This window comes from Cervus elaphus, chromosome 33 (genome assembly GCF_910594005.1).
Source record: "Cervus elaphus chromosome 33, mCerEla1.1, whole genome shotgun sequence".
Classification (NCBI taxonomy): Eukaryota; Metazoa; Chordata; class Mammalia; order Artiodactyla; family Cervidae; genus Cervus; species Cervus elaphus.
Genome location: NC_057847.1, coordinates 6,553,617 through 6,577,064, shown reverse-complemented (window position 1 = coordinate 6,577,064; position 23,448 = coordinate 6,553,617). Strand labels below are relative to the sequence as shown.

Genomic DNA, 23,448 nt, shown 5'->3' with positions numbered 1-23,448 from the left:
AATGGTTTCTGTACATTTGTACCATGTGTTTACATAGTACTGACAAAAGCTGACCTAAAAGAAATTGTCAAGTACATTAAAAATTGAAATCAAATATACATAAGATTAATGCCATGTAACTACTTCTGGCAAAGTGAAGGGAAAAAAAAGAATATATGACTAAGTGCATAATTTAAGTTCAATTAAAAATTTAAAGTATTCAAAAAATACAAGGCTATTTTGGAGAATATTTATCAAAGAAGATTAAAGGGAAGGAATGCAACAACCAAATATTCTTTCAGCCTCATTGCTGATATACTCCATTGATGACTGTTAACAATAAATATTACAAAGCACTTCAGCCATTTATTTGTCCAAGATGGGAGACAACCGGTGTCTCACACAGCGCAGAAACCAGCAGCGAAGTCCTTTATTAGAAAGGGTACACTGGTATGTGTGTGTGTCTGTGTGTAATTAGCTAGTCAAAGGTTCTCTAGTAAACATTTCTATGCACATAAATAATTCAATAGTAATATACAGATGGTACAATATTCTTTTAAATGATCAAGAAAAAAGCATATAGTCATTGCTTGAAAAATTAGAAAGAAAAGGCAAAAAAAGAAAAAAAAAACTTTAAAAGAATCAATAGGACCACCAGAAAGAGCAGTCCTATGCAACATTAATAATAAAGCTATTAGTGCCAGAAGATACCTTGGCCAAGAACGAAGAGAACTCCTAACTGAAGCTCCTACTAAAGAAGAAAAAACAAAACCATTTACAATGATACTTTTGGGTACTTCAAAGGTAAGCTTTCCTTCTGAAAACAGGTAAAACTATGATTCACCCAGCTGGACATATTAAAGAGACCATTTTTTTAAGTTGAAAGTTTAGATAGATAAAAGCAACACATAATCCAGGTCAAAGTACAGTTTATTAACCCCAGGGCAATCATAGCCATGCACAGTATCAACTGTACTCTGAATCTCTTGAGTTTAGCCAGAATCTTTTTGGGAACATTTGTACACTTTTGGTAAATGTGGTTCCCTATATAATTCTGCCATCTACTACTACCCATGCCTTGGAAGAAAGGAAGGTAACAATGGCAAAGTTAAAGAAATTTATCTAGATCAGAGCAAAAAGGTTATGTGAACCCCTAAATACTGCTGGGGTAAGTGTATATCATATGATTCCCTGCAGGTTGTGTAATTTCTAACTATAACTAAGAATTTTTTCTACAAAAGAAATTCAGATACAGCCGTACACTCCAATTGGATCTTGATCATCATTTTCATTTCTATTTCAAAGCAGAAAAAAGATAATGGAGAAAACCTCAACTGGAAGCTTGGTCATGTTACCTAGTTTCCATCATAATGAAAACATATCTAATAATATATCCATTAGTTCATGGTGATATAAATAAGAAGAGGAGAGCAGCTGAATCACTCACATGAAAATTCCAAACAACTTAGGTTTACCCTCAAGGATGTGGAGCATAATTCCCAATTCTTTAGGTGTGGGCTGTGCTTCATGACTTCCTTTCAAAGAGAACTGTATGGAGGAGGGGGAAAGAAGTCGCCTTACACTGGAAAACTCACAGACACTGCTTCAACATGGTGATCAAAGTCAACATTAAGTCATGCTGACAGTATACACCTCATATTCTGATGTGACAGAAGTGCCACTTTACCTCTGTGATCTTCCTCCCCAAATTCCAGAACACCACACCAAAATCAGTCACGGGAAAAATATCAGATAAATCCCAATTGAGGGCCATTCCACAACTACCGTAAAACTTCTCATCAAAACACTGGCAGCAAAAAGACACAGAAACAAAGTTTTTTTAGTGATAAAATGGGGGGGGGGGGGGCAGGGGGAGAGCTTGGAATCCAGAATTCTGCATCTAGCCAAAGACTCACTATAAATGAAGACATATAATAAATTTTCAGAATTTCACTCATAGATCTCAGAAATTAAAAAAAAAAAAATAACTATTCCAGAAATGTGGAAACCAAGTAATGCTTATTAGGAAAGGTGAAAATCCAAAACAGCTCAAATTAAATGTAACATATTATAAAGAACACCATGATTTCCTCATGGAGGTGTTTAAAATTTGCTAACTTGTACTTTGTTGAATGAATGATGAAAAGCCCAAAGTTCAAAAACAAACAAAACAAAAGAGTGTTCTTGGGGAAAACAACAGATCAATGTTTTATTTTGCCTCCCTCTCTGAGCAGTGTCAAGAGTGAATCATACAGATTCTCAACTTCACGTACAATCTGCTATATTTACTTCCCTCTGGAAGAAATAATCAAGAGATAAAGTGAGATTTGTCCACGAGGCCCACAGGTAGAGTGTCAGAACAGTTTTATTTGGAATCAAGGATATATTAAATATAATTTATGTAGGTACTATGTTTAGTGTTCATGTGCTATACAACGGTTAATAGTAAAAAGATTTGTAGTAAACCATCTGTTTAAACCTCAGATGTCATTTACCAGTTCTGGCCTTATATAATTTACATAACCTTGCTAAACCTTAATATTTTCATTTGTAAAATGGATTACTCAATTATTGGGGGCAGTTTCAAGAATGAAACGAAATGTATGAAGCACTTAGTACCATGCCTCGTACACATTTTGAATAGTCAAATTATAAAAATTCTTATCTTGATCCAATCTCTGCCTGGAAAAAGCTCACCACAAGGACAGAGATTTCCATGTAGAGCTAGTTGTTCAGCAAGAGCTGTCACTACCATGGGCAGAGTATGGGAAAGCAGAAAATGGTTCCATTTGAAAGTACTTCCCAAAAGTCAGACTTCTTAAGATTTTGCTAAATTTCAATCTTCAAATAACCCATGAGTTCTAATTACCAATACCCAACCTAAGTATTAGACTTGATCTAATGCCATTATTCTCTCAGAACTGGAAGACCTACAAAATTGAAGTCATCATTGCCTTTATTATATTATTTTGACTGTATTTTAATTAACTAAGAATAACAGGTAATACTTTTGACTACAGATAATAAAATAAGTAAAATTATGTACCCAAGCTCCTTCCTAAATTACTTTTACAAAATTTACAGCAGATGTACTTATTCCAAGACTGTCACTGACCACAAACTTTATGAAAATGTCAAAAAACTTCAACATAAATGTTGACATGCTCCAAAAATAGATGGGTTCAGTGATGAATAAACCAGGGCAGAAAACAAAACCCATAATACATAATGGGCCGCTGGGGCCTAAAAAAAAAAAAAAAAGGCTCTAGGCTCTGGGATAGCTCAGTGACAAAGGCTGTGATGCTATAATGAGGGTAATTACAGAACTCTCTATAGAGCAACTTGTCCAGGCCTCTCCTCCTGCCTTCCCATTTATATATAACAGCTGCATTCACCTAAAGCCAGACAATGGCTTTCTAAACAAAGCAAAAGGTAGTCTGGGAAGAAATCCCAGACAGGACTTAAAGTTGGAGAGGAAAGCACAAAGCTTGTGCCAATGCCACACTATGACCCCGGAGAGAGGAAAAAAGAAAGGAGAAGTGAAAAAGAAAGAAAGGGGAGGGGAGATTAGATAAGAGAGGAGGAGGAAAGGGGAGGGGGAAGAGCAGAGGTCCATCCAACCAAGAGTGAAATAAACTGAGTACTCCATCTCAGAATACAACACACTTACACTGGCAACTGTGCTAGTTGCCTGTTTACTCCAAGATTATTCTTCCCCATTCAGAGTGTGGCTCGCACAGACACAGAGTCTATGGTGAGGTCTACTATGGACAGAGGAGTGTTTTGGGCAAGTCGACATACTCAACTGCAAAAGAAATAAAAGACTGCAACTTCTACTAACCAACATAAATTTTCATTCAAATATTTGGCCAACCAAGGATCACTGGACATTTGAGAAAAATCAAACAGGAAGAAAGACCAGGAAAAGAAACAAACTTAAGTGATTCTAGGGAAAACAAACAGGAAGAACAGAACCAATCAAACTAAACACACATATACACACCTCAATTACTATGCGAAGAGTTTTAAAGGGTACATGCATTTCAAATAAACAACAAAACAGACTACCATTAAAAGTGGAAACACCAGAGAACCAACGGGAGGTCCTGGAAACTAACCATGCAGTGGATAAAATAAAAACTTCACCAGAAGGGTTGAGTATCAGATTGGGCATGAATGAAGATCGTATTCTGGAAGATAAAACAGAAGAAATCCCCCAATTCTTAGAGCAAAGGACAGAAACAGAAAATATGAAAGAAAAGGTAATACAAGGTAGATAGCTCCAAGAGGTGAACACTGAGATCCCTAAGACAGCAGAGATAATGGGAAATGATAATCAAAGAAAGGCAAAAACGGTCTGAATGGAATAAAGATTTGAGATTGCACATCGAAGTGAGCGAAAGAAATGAAATTTAAATTAAAAAAGAAAAAAGTCCACAGAGAAAAAGAGATGATTTAAAAAACATTCAGAAGGGAAAGTCAGGTTACATACAAAATAAAGAGAACTGGAATAGTATATGACTTCTCATCAGCAGAACTGAGAGAAGGCAGTGGAGGCCTTTAAAATTCTGAGGGAAAAGGATTTCAAATTCACAATTCGAAACCCAAACCATGAGTCAAGTATGACGGCAAATTACAGACCTCTCCAGACATAAGAAATTTGGTATTAACCTCTCAAGCACTGTTTGAAGGTGGTGAGCAGAGTGTATCTTTAACTAAACTGGGAGGCAGTGAGTGGACTTAATAAGGAAAGGCAAAAAAAATCCCAGTGTGTCTGTCGTCGCAGGCACAGAAGACAATCAGTCCAAATTAGAGCAAGAAGTCAGAGAACCAGGTGAAAAGTATCTTCAAAAGCAAAAACAAAACATTTACTGTCACCACAGAATTTAAAAACTTCCTATGATAAAGGCTTTTAGTGCCATTAAGAAAGAAAAGTAATTAGAAATTTTAAGAAAAACTAAATCATGACATTATTTTAACAGTTTATAAGACAATGGTTAAGAAAACAGACTCTCACTTGATCTTGACATTCAAGTAGGACAACTTTTAACTGCCACAGTTTATTATAAATCTGATAACACTATTTGTTTCTGAGATCAGTAGGATCATTCATAGTCACAATTCTACTTATTGGTTTCTTTTTATTTTTTTTAGAATGTTCAGTAGTTATAAATCCTTGGCAGTGTTTTTTTTTTTTTTTTAAGTATTCATTTTTAAATAAAGACAGATAAAAGAAAAAAGGTATAAAGACATTGAGGGCATAGATTTCCTTAGGTAACAAATTGGTGAGTCAAAGAATGTTGTATAAAGGTGATGGCCCCCCAAAATAAAGAACTAAGAATGTTGAAAGCTATACGAGAAACTATCAAAGCAACCATAATTCATAACAAAGGCATGACTGGTGGTGTCAGTACTTGAAATTCTTCACCTTTCATGATAGGAAGCAAACAGGTACTGTGTCACACAGATATACCAAGAAATGTATTATTTTAAATTCTGATGGTAACCACAGGAATAAACAGTTTAAAAGGACTGTCCAAATTCCATCACTCTATGGGGCTGGAGAAAATTTTACATGTACATTTTATTTATAAATTTTTAAAATAAGCTTAGGAACTACCCTGGTAGTCCACTGGTTAAGATTCTGAGTTTCCACTACAGGGCGAGTGAGTTTTATCCTTGGTCAGGGAACTAATTAAGAAACCACCTGTCTCGAGGCATGGTAAAAAAGAACTCCCAAAACAAACGTAAATAAAATAAGCTTACATTTTTAAATGGTAGAAATTTTCTAAAATGTTAAGCCTACAGAATCTATAATTTTTGGCTGGACCATAATAACATTGTTAATCACTAATGACTCCAGGATGGTGAGGAAATCTCAGAAGTATCTTTCCAAAGAAAGTTTGAATGTTCATACTCTGATCCATTAAGTTTACTGTTAGGATTCTATCGTAAAGGAAAATTTACATGAGTGGGAACAACCATAAAGGTACAGGAAGCTTGGTGCACAACTATGTGAAAACTTCTTGCAATTCCTAAATGTCTATCAATGATAATGGTGAAATAAGCTATGAGAGATACATGCTATGAAATGTTATAGAGCAGTTACCTGAGAAGACTGGAATAGTAACAACATGAAAAGATGATCATGATATACTGTGTTGTGAGGAAAGCAAATAGCCAAACAGTACATGTAGTATAGTCTCATTTTAGTAGGTTTTCTTCAACGACTTTTTATATATGCATAAGAGTTGCGGAAACATTCACACCAAATTATGAATGAAATAGTGATTACCTCTCAAGGTGAGGAGAGATAAGACACTGACTTTTTATTTCTAAGTGCTTGAACTTTTTATGAACCTTTATTACCTTTGTAAAAGGTGGAAAATTCTAGAGAAAAGTTTCAAAATTAATCCCACCCAGTTCTTTCCTTACCATTCCACCCCTCCCTTCCCACAACACTGAGGTATCACAGATCTCAGCCTTCCATGTGGCACAGGGTGGGAATGTGTGAATCCAGACATTACAATTCTCTCCAAAGTTCACCTCCATGTGTTACACAGAATATACTTGTTGCCATGCATGACTGATGAAAAAAATGCATCTTAATGTTGCATGTGGTCTTCAGCCTGGTTGGTTAGGGAATGGTGCTGTGAACAAAGCCAAGGTTGCAAATGATATCCACATGTAGGTTCAGTAAGTGTTATGAAGTCAGCCTGAATTTGTATTCATCATTTGTAATCTTTCTGGTGACAGGACAAGATGTGGAAAAGTCAACATAAACCCATTTTAACTATTGAGGACACCTCTTAAAAGGTAAATACTGATAGTGGGCTCCAGTCTCTTGATTGTATTTTGAACACATTTGTGTATATGCACAACCACAGTTTATGGATTTTTTTGCCAGTCAACCACACTAAGTCGTGTCATCAGTGTTTCCCAGAGAGAAAATGTTGGTGAGCAGGTATCTGCAGCAACACTGCCTGTCTGTCCTCTATGGGACCAGTGTGATGGTGAAGAGTGTGGGACCACGCAGTTCTCAAGTTTCTGGTATTTAATTCTCAGCTTCAGCCATCACACCAAACACAAATAAAAGTAATGTGGCAGAATGAAGGTTTCTCAACCTTACTGTGCTTGAAGAATGACTTTTCATTTACTACTAATTTTCAGAAAATGCAAAAATAAAAGCAGAAAATCAAAGACTAAAGAAAAACAGAATAAGGACTTATAATGTGACCACATTGCTACTTATATAAACATCTCTAAAACTGGAGAATGTGATTTCGATCTAAAGTAAAATGTCTATTTAAAATGCTCAAATAACTCACACCACAGAGATGTATCATTTTTTTGGCCTTTATATTTTTTTCAAGATATTATAAACCTAGCAGTAATAAGGTTGGGAAAAAATATTCTGCTGTATCTATGGAATATCTCAGTATATTTTATATATTCACCAAATATAAATTTTCCTAGCCAGAACTCAAAAAACCAGCTAGTGATTCGTGTCTGAGTCTTTGCAACCCCATGGACTATACAGTCCATGGACTTCTCTAGGCCAGAATACTGGAGTGGGTAGCTGGTCCCTTCTCCGGGTGATCTTCCCAACCCAGAGATCAAACCCAGGTCTCCCACATTGCAGGAGGATTCTTTACGAGCTGAGCCACCAGGGAAGCCCAAGGATACTGGAGTAGATGCGTAGCCTATCCCTTCTCCAGGGGATCTTGCTGACCCAGGAATCGAACCGGGGTCTCCTGCATTGCAGGCAGATTCTTTTATCAGCTTAGCTACCAGGGAAGCCCAGTGATTCTCAGGAAGGATTCAAATGTAGTACCTATCCAAAACCCAAACAAGCAACCAAAAAAAGGGAAAGAACAGGACTTTGGAGACAGTGCATGGGGAATAACAGAAGTGAACAACTGCTAAGGTAGTGCTGTGGTTCTAAGATGACAGCGGAAATAAAGGATGAGGACTTATATAAATAAAGCTTCAAAAAATAAGTCATACTTCCATTTCAGTAGAATGTTATTTATTTAAATATGGCTTACAATACAATTAATTGTATCAATGACACTTCTAAACCTAAGAATCACTACCGAAATAGGATAATCTTATATAACCCATCCCATTTCTTGATCTAGTAATCGCCTCATAAACAAACCCTTTATAATATCTTTCCTAATCAATTTTAACCTCCTCGTAAACCAAATTAACTTAAATGTGACGTTCTTTACATCCTCCATGCTTTTCCCACCTTGCCTAGTACATGCATGATCTAAGCGACAAACATTTGCGTCAACCCTACAACATGAGAAGTGCCTTCCATGTGCTTCTGGGACCCTCACAACAACCCTGTGAGGTAGGTGTCATCAGCCCCACTTGACGGAGGAGGAAACGCATACAGAAGAGACTGACTTGCCCAGCTGCAGAGCTGGGATTCAAAGCCACACCTGCTGCTCTCAAGTGAGTAATGTTTAAGGTACTCTGGAGGAAAAACAAAGACTGCCCAAGTAGAAACTGCAACTGTACCCAGAATTTTGGAACAGCTAGAAGGAGGTTCAGTAACATTAATGATTTCTTCTTCCTTGTCCCTTAACCACTGGAAATAGCAATTACACTATATTCTCCTATATTTTAAAGGTAACAATACACCAACCAGAGAATTTACCCCTCCGTTTTTTATAGAAAAAAATTACGTTACAAATAAGATTTGCACACATCATTGACTATGAAAAGACAATAGTATACTTGTACTATTCTGGTACTTCTGGTAGGTGGATAGCTACAAAGAAAACATAAATGCAAATCTACTGGTTACAGTAAATAACAGGAAGAGTCAATTTTGTGGGGATCATGAAAGTGGAATGCTGCCCAGATAAATTATAAAACCTTTAAATCAAGGTTACTTTAAATCAAGAGAACATATCATAAACCTTTGTGCCTAAGTTACAAGGAGATATATTCTGGCATCTACATGTAACTTACACACAGATTAAAAATGGTACCATAGTAAGTTCCCTATCAATCTTGAAATCTGATAACTCTGGAATACTCTTTCCCATGCAAAAATATTTACTGTACTTATTAAATAAAATCTAAATAATAGTTCATTATAGAGTGTTTAAAACCACAATTAAACACATTTTTTTTTAACTCATTTTTTGATGTTTAATGGTCTTTAAGAAAAAACCTTATTTTGAAAAGTTATCATCCTTAGCTTGGTCCAGATCAACCATATTTTTTATGCTTCTACTGCTCTACTAAAAGCATCAAGATGTCAAAAGTTTTGCGATCTAAATTCTTTCTTAAAGGTTTTTCAAAGCTAGCATGAAGATTTTAATGACAAAATGTGATTATATTCTTTGTATCTACAGGAAAATTCTATACACCAATGGCAGAACTAGTAATATCACATGAAGAGACTAGTTTACCTACAATGTGTCTTGTCTAATGGAGCTAAACATTTTGAATTCTCTTATCATGTAACACTATCCAAATGTGCTCTATACTTTTAATAAAGTCTTAATTACAAATCTAACTTTTCCAGTATTAAAACTTACTAAGCTGTTACCAAATGATAAATGTGTTACCAAATGATTCAGTGTTAAGGCAAATACTCAGTTTATTATTCAAGGTAAAATACAACAGAAAAAGCATATTCTGCAGTTTCCTAGGAGGCAAATTTTATTCTGAAGACCTTCAGATTTTAAAAAGATTATCTCCAGACTTGCATGAGCAAATGTTCTAAAGTATCTGGTTTTAAAAGTTACCACTTTTAAAATTACAAACCTGTAAGAACTACCTCATGAATCAGGGGGATACTTTTTTATGCACTATAATAATGCAATGCTTACAGGGAACTCAACTAGGGACTCTCTAACCATCTAGAATTGTGGATGGGGAGGGAGATGGGGGCGAGGTTCAGGACGGAGGGGACATGGGTGTACCTGTGGCTGATTCTTGTTGATGTTTAACAGAAAACAATAAAATTCTATAAAGCAATTATCCTTCAATTAAAAAATATAATTTAAAAAAAGACTTGGAAGAGGAAAGAAAAATAATGCAGTGCTTACTTTAGAATATATATGAAGATATTAAAATAGATGCTTTTAAACCAAAAATCTCCAGCTATCACTTGTATTGCTCATGAAAACAGAAATGAATAAATGAATAAATATAAAAAGAGGTTCATATAGTTTTCTTTTCAGTGACCTTGGATGAATATGACTAGAGTGGAGTTATGAAAAACATGGTCCTTTTATTTTTGCCTTGAGAGTTCATAAAGAATTTTACAATTATTGTAATTATTAATTGTAAGGTTCTAAACAGTGGTAAGTCTTAAAAACCTTTACAATCCCTCTGATGTATATGGCTATGTATTAACACAGACAATACAGAAAATAGACAGTTGACTCTTCCCAGATGTAAAGAAAGAACTCCTAAAGTACAAAAAACTAATCCTGAGACACTAAATTTAGTAGAGTAAACCCTTAGGATCCCCAGAGAGATTAATAAAAGTTTATTCATTTTATTTCTTAAAATGAACATGTTTTTACCCACTACAGGTATCCCCTGCTTTTCCAAAGTTCACTTTACAGCACTTCACTTTTACGAAAGACCTACATTAGTACAGGCATACCTCAGAAATGTTGTGGGTTTGGATCTAGAACACCACAATAAAGCAAACTACATGAACCTCTGGTCTCCCAGTGCTTACGCTCACACACACTGTGGTCTATTAAGTGTATAAGAGCAGTGTACCTAAAAACACAGTGTACATACCTTAATTAAAAACTGATGCTGTTGGAAAACAGCATGATAGGGCCTGTGCAACACAGGGTTAGAAACGGACCCTCAACTTGTGAAAAACGCTAACAGAAGGAAATCCAAAGAGGATTTCTGCTTTTACAAAAAAGGCAAAAGCATTCAAGTTTCACAGCAAAGCCAATATAGAAGAGTGGTCTCCCTGAACAGCAGCAGTGGTGCCATCAAGCTCCTTCCTTAGGAACTACACTCAGCACCTCTGCAACAAGCCATGGTAGCTGAGCACTGCAACCGTGAGCATCCATGCTTTGTCTCGATTTATTCTGTACATCTGCTCATAAGCTGTGTCCTACTTTAGGATAGTGGGGGAAACCTATGACTACTTATAACCAGCTGAAAACTGGCAAGCTTCCCAGTTGCTGTCTTATAAAAATACCCCTGTCAATATCACCGCAGCTTGTTCAAGTGACAGACCCAATATGTCACTGCTATTAAATCTTGGCCTCCCCCAGCTGGTTCCTACATAATGAAAGGCCACTTGGACTTAAAAGCTATGGAGGGCGGGAGGCAGGGGGCGGTGGGGCAGAGCAGTCACTTCCTCTGAGAACTAATCTGATGCCCACAACTAAGCCTCAGTGTTACTACAAACTGCTCTGACAATTACAGCTAAACCATTCTGTTCTGTTGGACAATCTCACTAAACATCTATATTAAATTAAGTCATTCTGAGATCATCATGAGGTGAGACAAAAATAAGGTCCTGCACAAACCACAAAATACCAAACATCTTTCTTATGCTAAAAGAATGACAGCCCTCACATCCTTTAACCCTCGTCCTAATGATCCAGTCCAAAGTCTATAATATAATCTTTATAAGATCCTCTTACTGAGACACCTCAGATTCCCTAAGGCCTATGTTCTTTGCTGTGACGAGTAATAAATACAACTTGTTAAACTACAGGTATGTTTCTGGTGGTCTCTGACCGCAGGTATACTTGTCAATACTAATTGCAGAATAAAAACAGACTAAGTCTTCTAGGGTTACAAAATGACTCTAAAACATGGCTTATTAATACTCATTTCATTATTCACAAGGAAGGTCACTTTGGATGATTTTGGTGTAAGATTTCTTCCATTTTGCTTTTAATGTCAAAACCATGCTAAAATGTGTTGAAGAATTCAGACAAAAAGCATTACCACCACTCATACTGAGAAGGCATAGGAGAAACCCGTCTAGCCAAGCTGATTAGGAGAATGAACAGGAGTTTAACAAGAGTCATTTCAAGTGGAGGCATGCGCAAGTACATCCAGATTCAAAAGTAGTTTAAAACCAAGGATCCCACAGAAATACACAGCAATAATAAAACCAAAGGTATATAAGGAAAAGGTGAAAGAAAATAACTCTTGCTTGCCTTTTTTTAAACAAAAGTGCTCATCATAACTACTGGGAAAACCTGGATAACAGGTTAGCTATGAGAAGAAAATGAAGATTTTAATATGTACTTTCTCAACTGAAAGATTTTTTAAAATGTGCGAAAAACTCTCACTTCACAGCTGAATGTTATTTTTGCAAGAATTAATCTGCCAACTTAGAATAAACAAGCTTCTATAATAGAAACAAATCTACTACAAACACTAAAATGAGGATTCTGTCAAAAAATATTTTAAAGTTAATCTATTCATAACTATATGTTTAACACAAAAGTTAAAAACTATTAAGTCTTAAAGAACCTGAAGATAATAATAATAAAAAAGAAGTTTCTGGATTAAAGAAAAAAACAGAAAATATCTTTTAATTTGTCAACTATAAAATCTTTTCAAAAAAAAAAAGCCCTATATACCAAAACAAAAAAAAAAATCACCCATTACTTACTTTCCAGATAAAACTGGAAGATTATCGTGTCTAGGGTTGTGGACAGAGGTAAATGCACGCAGTTCCCTAAGTGTCTACTGTGTCCTTCCTGGCCACAGAAGACATGTCAGGAACTTCAGTCTTGAGATCTCAAACATGAAAGTCACTGTCACCAAAGGCACATCATTCCTTAGGAACATGCACCGTGTGGGCATTATGGTTGAGAAAAAACACTTTCACCACCACTGCCCTCTATCTGTGTGCTACATACGTTAAAATCTGATTTCCCTTGTCGGATTTACTTTTTCCAAGGCATGAAAACCCAGTTATTCAACAAGCAGGACAAGCAATGATTTAAACTTATTTGATGGGATCCTGCAGTTAAAAAACACAACTTCTATATATCAATAAAAAAATAATGCCAGTGTAACTTACAGTAGGAAAAGGAAACTTGTGGACTCCCTAGGAAAAGGAAACACATGGTAAATGAGTCCACGATGTTTAGAGAATATTGGTAAATATGCATGTTACATTTTATTTAGTTTTATATCCTTTCACCAACATTTGTACCAGAGTATTAGAAGTAATCCAAGAAGGCTGACTGTTCCACTAAATCCAACCTCCTCTGTAAATCTCTTCTAAATTTAATTCTTTCAAGAAACGTGGATTACTCGCCCATTGGATTTTAACACATTTATTCAAATGTGACTGTAAAATGATGATGAAGGAAACATCACAATACTGACTACTATTCTTTTTACAGTCTAGACCTTAACAACAGTGCCAAGCCTTGTCTCTTTCAATTATCACAGTCTTTGGCGAGCCTCCACCAGGACTGAAATTCTCCTCAAACATAGTGAGTCTTTTAATACCACAGGCTTCAATTTCTAATATCCAATTCCCAAAATCAAAACTGTGTCATCATCTTATTTTTTCATGGTGGGAGGACAAAAAAGTTTCCTTTTTAAAAATGTGGTGCAAAATATAAAGGAATAAACTACATTTAAAACATCTAATTGAAAAGTTTATTTACAGTAACATTTATATAACATTTAATGATGTTTCTGCTAGAATTTAATAACCCAAATAACTTGCCTAGCATATACTCTTGAATATTGTTTTAATAAACCTTTTATTTTTACCCAAAACACCACTGGTGATTTATATTTATATGATATATTAAAACATTAAATCTGTAAAACTAAAAATAATCCTCAAAATTAGATTGATAATAAGCCACTTGAAAACTATGTAAATCAAGTAGTTTCCATAAATCTCTGAGAACTAAATAAAATGACCTGATTTGACCATCACAAAAAATATGTAAAATATTAAAAACACCAAACTTTTGGTTGAAGTATTTCAAAACATTCAGGGCCTACTATCCAGCATTAGTGGCTCAATCATGTCTGACTTTTTGCAACCCATGAACTGTAGCCTACCAGACTTCTTGTTCCATGGGATTTTCCAGGCAAGAATACTGGAATGGGTTGCCATTTCCTTCTTCAGGGGATCTTCCCAAACCAGGGATCAAAATCAAACTCCCGCACTGTGGACAGACTCTTTACCGTCTGAGTCACTAGAGAAGGCCCACAGTACAGGCATTAGCTAGGAGAGAACACCACAGGGCCTACAGAGAACATTACAAGTGAGCACCGTATTATACAACCTCAAGAGAGAAGCAGGATTTACATTGACAAATCATGGAACTCACAAAGCTCTTTAACTTCTAATATGTCCTATGACATCATCCTGTTTGCTCACTTTACCAGCTGGGCCCGTATCTGCTCCACCCTGTGTGAAGACTTCGCTCCTACCCAGCAAACAAGCCTTACCCAGCCAGTCTGCTGTCACCTGCCAAGCTGGACAGGACAGGGACAGAGCATGATCAGGAAGCCCAAGCAGATGACACGAGGTTTCTGTATTTAAGTTTTGTCTACTGTGACAAAAAAATATGTGGAATATTCTTTCCCCAAGACTTCTAACTTACTGCTGGTCACATTACTCATCAAAGATGACCAAAAAATAACATTTTACTAGGGCTATCACTAGCTTGCCCAACTTTATTACATTGCTAAGTGGAGTCTGAAGTTTAAAATCATGATCAATCTGGTCAATACATAAAAAACCTGTCCTTTCCTCAGAGAAAAATAAATGCTGTCTTGATGAAGCTGTCTTTAGACACCAATTACCACAGTCTACTGCAATGTGATAAACTGTGAAGACTGAATAACTTCAGTTATTTTTCAGTTATTCAGAACTCTGAACTGGTTCACCATGGGACTAGGCCAATTTACAAAATATCTGAAGAAATAAAAGAACTAGGGAAATGTTGAAAATGCGGCTTAAATGTCAAGATTATGCCATGTATCAGCAGAAGAATCCAGCACGCATCTTGAACAGTGAGTAGTCATTAGATATTCAATTCATCTAACAAAACAGAATCTTGAAGTGTTTCCATGTGTTCGTGCTCAGTCGCATCTGACTCTTTGCAATGCCACAGACTGTACCTCACCAGGCTCCTCTGTCCATGGGATTCTTCTGGAAATAATACTGAAGTGGGTTGCTATTTCCTCCTCCAGGGGATCTTCCTTGACCCAGGGATTGAACCTGAGTCTTCTGTGTCTCCTTCACTGGCAGGCAGATTCTTTACCATTGAGCCCCCTGGGACTCCCTTAAATGTTTCCGTAGGAGATCCTAAAAAACCCAATTCTAAGTGCTGAGTTTTTTATACCTGAAAACATTAGAAAATCACGACAACTGTGTTTAAACAAGTACTCCTATTTACGAATGACCTGTAAATAAAACCTGTACTACTGAAACACCAATGACAATGGTTGAAAAACATTTAACAAGAAAAGTAAAATACACTTCTGAAACAGCCATTTTTGTCTTTAACTAGGCAGAGCTAGGGAAACAGGTTCTGAAATTAGCTTTGAAGCTTGACAGCATTCACTGAACACTTGTTATGGCACTAGTTAAGTGCTTCTTCTGAATTAACCCATTTACTTCTCACAACTTAGTAAGGTCAGCACTATTATTAATCCCCATTATACACACGAGGACATAGCAAAGCAATGTGACTCACACAGCTGCTAACAGCTAAAACTGTGACCAACATTCAGATTCCAGAGCCTGTGATTGTGGTACTACGCAATACTATCTCTTTATAAACTAAGTTTTGTTATGTAATAGGAAACTAGTAAATGAACAATTAGTAAAAACGAAAAACTAGTAAAATCAGAAAAATTAAAAAGACATTTTCAAAAGGCTACAGAATAAAGGAAAGGAAATTAAGAAAGCTGTACAAGAGAAGGTGAGATAACAGAAACCACAAATTGACAAAATAAATAGTGGGGAAAAAGGAAAAATAATTTAATGAAAATATCTTTGACAGTCTAAACTACTTAATAAAAGGCTTAGGGGGAAAAGTAGAATGAAGGAATCATTAGAATGCTGAAAATACTCTGTATCCTGATCTAAGAGGTGATTACAGATGAATGTTTAAGTATGTAAAACTAACTCACACTGTAAACTTAAGATTTGTATACTTTACTGTATACACGTATGTATAATGATTTGAAAGTATAAACACATACCCTACCCATTTTAACCCTTGATAATGAATGTATCCACATGCTTGACTTTCAGGCTTTTGGGTCTGCCTTAAAACAAGAAACTACAGGAACAGACAATCTAATCCAGGTTAAATATTTTCAAATAGAACCATCCACCTGAAAAAGCAGTGCCTTCTAAAATCTCCCTAACAGCTGGCAAAGCTAACCATGGCAAAATCTCAGCAAAGGAAAGCCTAATAGCTTACATAATAACCCATTATCTTATCTTTGTAAAAAAAAAAAAATTCCATAATTAACTCCAAATACAAAGTCCTAGGGCTTCCCAGCTGACACTACTGGTAAAGAAACAGCCTGCCAATGCAGGAGCCGTGAGAGAGCCAAGTTCAGTCGCTGGGGGTGGGAGGATTCCCTGGAGGAGGGCATGGCAACCCACTCCAGTACACTTGCCCGGAGAGTCCTATGGACAGGGGGGCCTAGCAGGTGGCAAAGGGTCCTTAGGGCTGCAGAGCTGGATACTTCTGAAGTGACTTAGCACACATGATGATGTCCTAATTTTCTCCCTATCCCCGTTATTCTAGAGCTATATACAATAAATCCAATCCTACTCCCATACAAGCCTTTAAATATTTGAAGACGGCAAAACTTTTTCTTCAGATTCTCTTATCCAAGCTGAATATTAAACTTCCCTGTACCTTCCCTCATGATTTCCAGATCCTTCTCCATTCTAATCATCTCCCATGATAGCTATGCCCCATCACCTGGGAAATCCCCTGGACAGAGAAGCCTAGTGGGCTCCAGTCCATGGGGTCACAAAAAAGTTGCACACGACTTAAGAGACTAAACACACACACACACATCATTCTGAAACATCCATTTTTTACAAGTGAGGGATGGCATGACACCTCAAGAATTCACACTTATCAGCTAAAACCCATGGTTATTTTTATGTGAACTCTCATATACCAATCTAGTAAACGCCAGAATTGAGACGGAAAACCTAAATACAGAACTTTACATTTATCTCTATTTAAGATTTTATACAATAATTTTCTATTCACTAAATTTAACATGACACTATCTTCTGAATATGGTAAGATTCAAGAGATTCTCTCCAGAGGAGAATTTCTTATAGTTGTGAATCACCTGTTAACTTGCAAAAGTCATCTTTAATAAAACATATTAAAAAGGAGAGAGGCCAAGTAAAGGATCTTGCAGCAATTTCTGCAAACATGCCTCACAGATAACAAACATCCAATGAACTTTTTTGGAGATACCAGTCAGTCATGCAGCTATAACGCCACGATCTACCATGACCTGCAGATTAATTCAAAAGACTGACTACGGTTTGAAACAATTCCTTTATCTCCCCCTCTAGTAATTCTCTAACACTAGGGTTGTTTTAGCATGACCTATTTCTATTGCAAACCACTGGTTTTCAATGGGAACAGTAATGTCCCTTAACGAGCATTCTGTAAAGACTTTTCTTCTCAGAGTCTGTTTGGATATGCACTGGTGCCTTTTTTAAAAAAGTTTTGTATGTATGAGTTATTACCAATAAATTTCATTTCAGAAGAGTAACAGTTAAAACTATTTATTTTTAGAAAGCAATCAGTAGGGCTTACAGGACTGAGACCACCCACTCTCACCTTTGGAGACTCCTGGTAAGACAAAGCACTTGTGTTTCACGTAAGGAGGTCCTGCTGCAGGTAGAACACTGAGCTCCAGCTGTGGAGTCGCTTGGGTCTCCTTAGCACTCTCTGTGCTTCCCCGGTGGCTCAGCTGGTAGAGAATCCGCCTGCCATGCAGGAGACCCTGGTTTGCTTCCTGGGTCAGGAAGATCCGCTGGACAAGGGATAGGCTACCTGCTCCAGGATTCTTGGGCTTCCCTTGTGGCTTGGGAATTCCCTGGTAAAGAATCCACCTGCAATGCGGGAGACCTGGGTTTGATCCCTGGGTTGGGAGGATCCCCTGGAGAAGCGAAAGGCTACCCACTCCAGTATTACGGCCTAGAGAATTCCATGGCCTGTGTACATGGGGTTGCAGAGAGTTGGACACGACAGAGCAACTTTCACTTTAGTACTCTTTGGTCTGCATTCATGCTGATTTCCCTCAGTGTTTCCTAACTGTTTTAATGTGCCAGAATACTTATAATTCAAACAGCAGCAACTCAGCCGCTTTTAAAGTTGCATAACCTAACCTGGATCTCTACAAGGCTCCTGGTCAGAACTGCAGAGGCACGCACAGTCAGGGCAGGGCTGCCCCCACGCGGTGCTGCACACTGGCGGAGAAGCTCTACCAGCCCCTGCAAAAAGGCGCCTTGTGGTCGCTGGGCCCTTCTTGGGGCTCCCTGGAAACCAATTCAACAGTTAAAAACATCAAATTAAAGTGGATACACCTCACTGGGATAATGCAAGTAACGTGACATTCTAGAACCAGGCTAAGAAGGTCAAGTTCTCTCAGAGAGAACTGTATTAAAATATATTCACTAGAAAAGAAAAAAAAAAGAAGCCTCAGCAGATTGATTTTGAGTCATAATAGTGTGTTTTGGACAAATTAAGATTATTTTATGATACAATCTGTAAAAAAAAAAGGATAAATGACCAAGAAACTACCATTTCTTCCTTTAAATAGAAATTCTTAGTCTCTTATAACTAAACAGATCATAGCACTGTAGGTGCTTCTTAGAAATTCCCAACATCTGATTTAAATCAAATTTTAAGATGGCTTTCAGATATACAATAAAAGTGAGTAAAGGAAGAAAGCGACTATGAAAAAATATGTTTCGGTACTTAACCTCCTTCACTGGCAAACAACTTACTTGTGGTGATACCATATTTTAATTGTACCATATTTTAATTATATTTTTATTAAAGGATCTACCCACTGAAAATGAAGATGCCAAAAGCATATTATACCTTTACTTTTATCAGCTCTTTCCAATGTTCTGAATTTTAATTTTAAAAACTATAAAAATCTTGGTTAGCCGAGCTCTAAAGGGCAACTAATTCACCAGCAAACAGAAACTTAAGCCTCACTCAAACTGAAGCACACAATTACAGAACATTTACTAAATGCAAAGATAAAAACTGACTGCCTAGATGACAAGTCATAGTGATTTGTTGCTGTCAAAAAATTGGAATCTCTATACACAAAAGAATGTCTGGAAATTACTCTTGACTCTTAATTAAAACACAGAATGACTGTAACAGTGTGCAGCCCTGGCATCCCAAGAAAGCCAAGATCTATTTTCAACAAGTTTTTGGAACATATGTGCAATATTTTAAATAAGTACAGAGTTAGAACAAAGCTCAGTATAAAAACCTAAAACGATACTGTAAAATATGAATGGACTGTACTAAATGAATATTTCAGGATCCTACTATACTAATTTCTTCAAACAATTTGCTTCTTCCCTCTCATGATATACCCAGATAATTATTTATGTAGGAAAACATACCATGATCCAGTCTGTTCAGGGGAGCAGGGGGAAAAGAGCCTTCAATAAACACTTCCTCAAAATAAGGAAACACAAGGAAAACAGGTATCAACCAATATATTTATGGGCCCACATGATTGATTGGATGATTATATAAGATGTGCCCAAAGTTCTTTTAATAATAAAACATGCTATGTTAGTGAAAGGAGTTAATTCTGCTACAGGCTATATTAAAGGAAGCTGAGTAGCTTTTCATCTTGAGGAGAACACAAAGGATTCTGTGGAATGTTTTGTACAAATATATAAAGGTCCCTTAACAGCAAACTTCATGGTTTGCCAATTTTAAATAAAATATTACCAATAAAAAAGCATCAGAGACTTTTTTGAACACTCAAGACTTTGTAAATATGTCTTCACACAGTTCAGAAACACACTGCTAAACCAAAAGATCGTCACAGAGGGGCTTCTCTCATTAAAGAACCACAGTCACATGCAGTCAGGGAGAGATACACAAAGACTTATAAAAAATATTAACAGTATTATTTTCTTATGCTGTGTGTACTCAGGGGTTCATTTCCTCTCCATGAATGGTGTATTTTAAAACTGAAAACAGATCTTACCTCCTGAGTAAGCCTCAGTATAACTCCTTATGTCCATGTTTATTTATTTAACCCGGTATACAGCTTGTAACTCATTTGCAGTTTGAACTAGTCATTGTGATTGAAAACCTATACCCTACATGGACAGCTTTAAAATAGAAAGGCAAAATAAAATTGAGACTCTATAGTTGTCTCTACCCAATACTTCTCTTCTTTCCCTGCAAAAACCTTTATTCTACAATTCGATCATCACAGCTCAGGAAGACATTATTACATCCATGCTGATGATACTTTTAAAACATAGAAGAGGCAATTTAGCATAACGCTTCAGAGTATGAACTTTAGAGTTGAGATAAGAGGGGTTCAAATCTGAGCCTCACCTCTTACAAGTTATATGACCTCGGGGAAGTTCACTTTTTCTAAAATGTGGAATAAACTATATTTATCTCATAGGGGTATTGGTAAGATTAAATGAACTATGTAGAATAAGTGTAATGTGTCAGTTACTCCTGCTAAAATCAAGAAGGTAAAACAATGCATACTAAAGCTAGTAAATTGGATTCTTTTTAATAGTATATATTATGCTGGCAGACTACAGTCCACGGAGTCACAAAGAGACACAACTAAGCACAAAAGAATAAAATTTTTCTTCTCGTTAACTACAGTATTCTTACTGATTCTGTATCTCCAATCTTTCTCATTTTCATTTTAGTCACAAATGATCTGTTTCTAACTTTATATTGATAAAAGTACACTTCTAAGACTCTCATTGACTCCTTCCCCCAATACCCACCATTTTAAGTTTGTGAAAATAAACTTTAAGAAGCATGAGGGTAGGAAGACATCATACCTTATTTTTTAAAAATGTGTTCTACCTATGGACAATATATGCTCATGAATAAATGGATTTTAATGCCTCTATTTCACTTGAAGTCAAGTGTATAAACACCCAGAGGCTCATTTAGACTTATGTATTCTTGGTGCTTAAAGGTTATTTTAATCCCAGTCTATAAATTGAGTGCTGTAATTCATACTAGAAAAGAAAGATAAATGTGTGCAAATTATGCTGATTTGCATATACTTTGGAAATGGATGAGCATACACATGGTATTTCTCAATGCTGCAATATATTCAACTTCACAGGTGTTTCCTTTTCCCATCTATGGAACAAATATGACAACCTCAAAGTAGCAAATCTGACAATAGATCGATGCTCATTTAAACATTAAAAATACTGATTATTTTCTCTTGTGTAACATCTTCTTTTTCCAAGAAGCATAAGAACAATCTCAGTAAGGACACTCACTAAAAAGCAACTGTAAATTCTGTACTCAAAAGTACCATATAATGCACACAGGGATCCTGTAAGCTTACAGCTACAAGACATTAAGAAGATATGAGAGCTGTCTTCAAATACTTGAAGGGCTGCCATGTAGAAGAGTTCAGATTTAATTTTTTGTGTTCCAGAAGGCAGGAAAAGTTTTAAGAAAGCAGGTTTCTGATTTAAATAAAGAACTTTCTGAAAATTAGAGCTACATAAAACTGAACCTCTTTTTAGAGGTTCATGTGAGGTAGTGAATACTGTATGGGCTTCTCTGGTGGCTCAGTGGTAAAGAATCTGCCTGCCAATGCAAGACACTCGGGTTCAATACTTAGGTCAGGAAGATCCTCTGGAGGAGGAAATAGCTACCCAATCCAGTACTCTTGCATGAGAAATCCCATGTGCAAAGGAGCCTGGTGAGCTACAGTCCATAGGGTCGCAAAGAGTCGGACACAACTGAGCAACTAGCCACGCACACACAGTTAAATACTGTATCACTAAAAATGTCTGTGAGTAGAAAGATGGTTTGGGGGAATGATGTAGGAAAGTATGAGAGAAACAGCTGGACTATGTGCTCACAAAAATCCCCTTCAATCAAAATGTTGTTGGATTTTCTTAACTTAATCCCAAGTGGTGGTCTGATGCACAACACTAGCATGCCATAGAAGTGTGCTCACCTGCCTGATGTCATAGAGCCTATCGCACCTTTATAAAGGGCAAGAGACATTTTAAAGGCCTCCTATTTGCTTAACTCTGGGACTCAATTTTCTATGAACAGAACTAAATTAAATTCACTTCATTTTTGTAAGAATTTCACCTCATCACTTGAGACAACTTGAGTTCCATAATCCCCTGATCCCCAGCCCAACAAGGGAATAGGAAAATTATGACAACACTGGTTTTGTTACTTTTATAATCATGTCTAAAATTCAGAAAATTTAGAAAAATGAGGAATGATAGTTTTCTGTCAGATAATTAGAACCTAACAACCCATCTTACTACACCAGATCCACTATCAGAAGTACTACTTAGGTGGTATAATTAACTTGGTTTACTGTATTTATATTTCTCATGTACTCACTAAGGTACCAAGAAAAAAATCATGACCATAAAGCAAATATAATACTGTTTACAGGAAGACAACAACATGAATAAGCTAGAATACAGATCCTAAAATTACATGGAAGTTCACTGCATTTTTGTGCATTTTTTACATATCCATAGTAAAAACTTAAAAGAATACCCACATAAAATATAAAATTCAACTCTCAATTAATATAGACATGATACTGGTGTGTTTTTTAAGCTATATGAAGAACACATAATGATTCAGCATTCACGTAATTGTATCCAAATTCACCTGGACTCAAATTTGAAAATATTTAACTGCTAATTAATACCTAACTTACACTCTAAATCTCAGAAGTATCAAGTTCTTAAGCACTGTTTAGGAACAGTTTCATTAATAAAACTGAGTAACACTTCATTGGCACTTGGGGTTAAAAACACTATATTAGTTTTTCTTCTTTATTTAATACAAGATGCATAGTGGTATTATATCAGACTTCATGGTTATTAAGGTCTAGGTCATTGTAAAATTAATGGTTTTGATCCTTTAGAATTACATCAATACTTAAAATTATTTGGTTTCCTCTATATTTCTTAGGATTTTCAAAGTCTAGAAAAAGTTATCATTGTTTAACAGCTAAGACTTCTCATAGTAGAATTAGGATCGGATAGGTGTCAAGTGATAGGATGCCAATCCTGGCTCTGAACTAAACTGTAACCTTGACTGTTTCATTTAATCTCCTGAGTCTTGGGGCTCATCCATAAAATAGCAGATTAGATGATTTCAAAGGCTCCATCTAGTTTCTAAAGTTGTCAATATTATGACCTCATCATGAGTACACCCCTTCAGT

General features: G+C 36.3%; 1 protein-coding gene across 7 annotated transcripts in view; it reads right to left on the bottom strand.

Moving 5' to 3' along the window:
• WDR33 (WD repeat domain 33) overlaps positions 1 to 23,448 on the bottom strand; it is a 116,491-nt gene that overhangs the window by 28,817 nt on the left and 64,226 nt on the right. The window contains exon 8 of one of the 7 annotated variants that reach the window (XM_043894695.1): positions 17,749 to 17,968. The exons of 5 other annotated variants lie outside the window; for them this stretch is intronic. In XM_043894695.1, the coding sequence (XP_043750630.1) occupies positions 17,949 to 17,968 (20 nt within the window). In that variant the 3' untranslated portion in view covers positions 17,749 to 17,948. Of the gene's footprint in view, positions 1 to 17,748; positions 17,969 to 18,143; positions 18,521 to 23,448 lie in introns of those variants that run through there. One more of the 7 variants, XM_043894693.1, reaches the window with a different exon arrangement.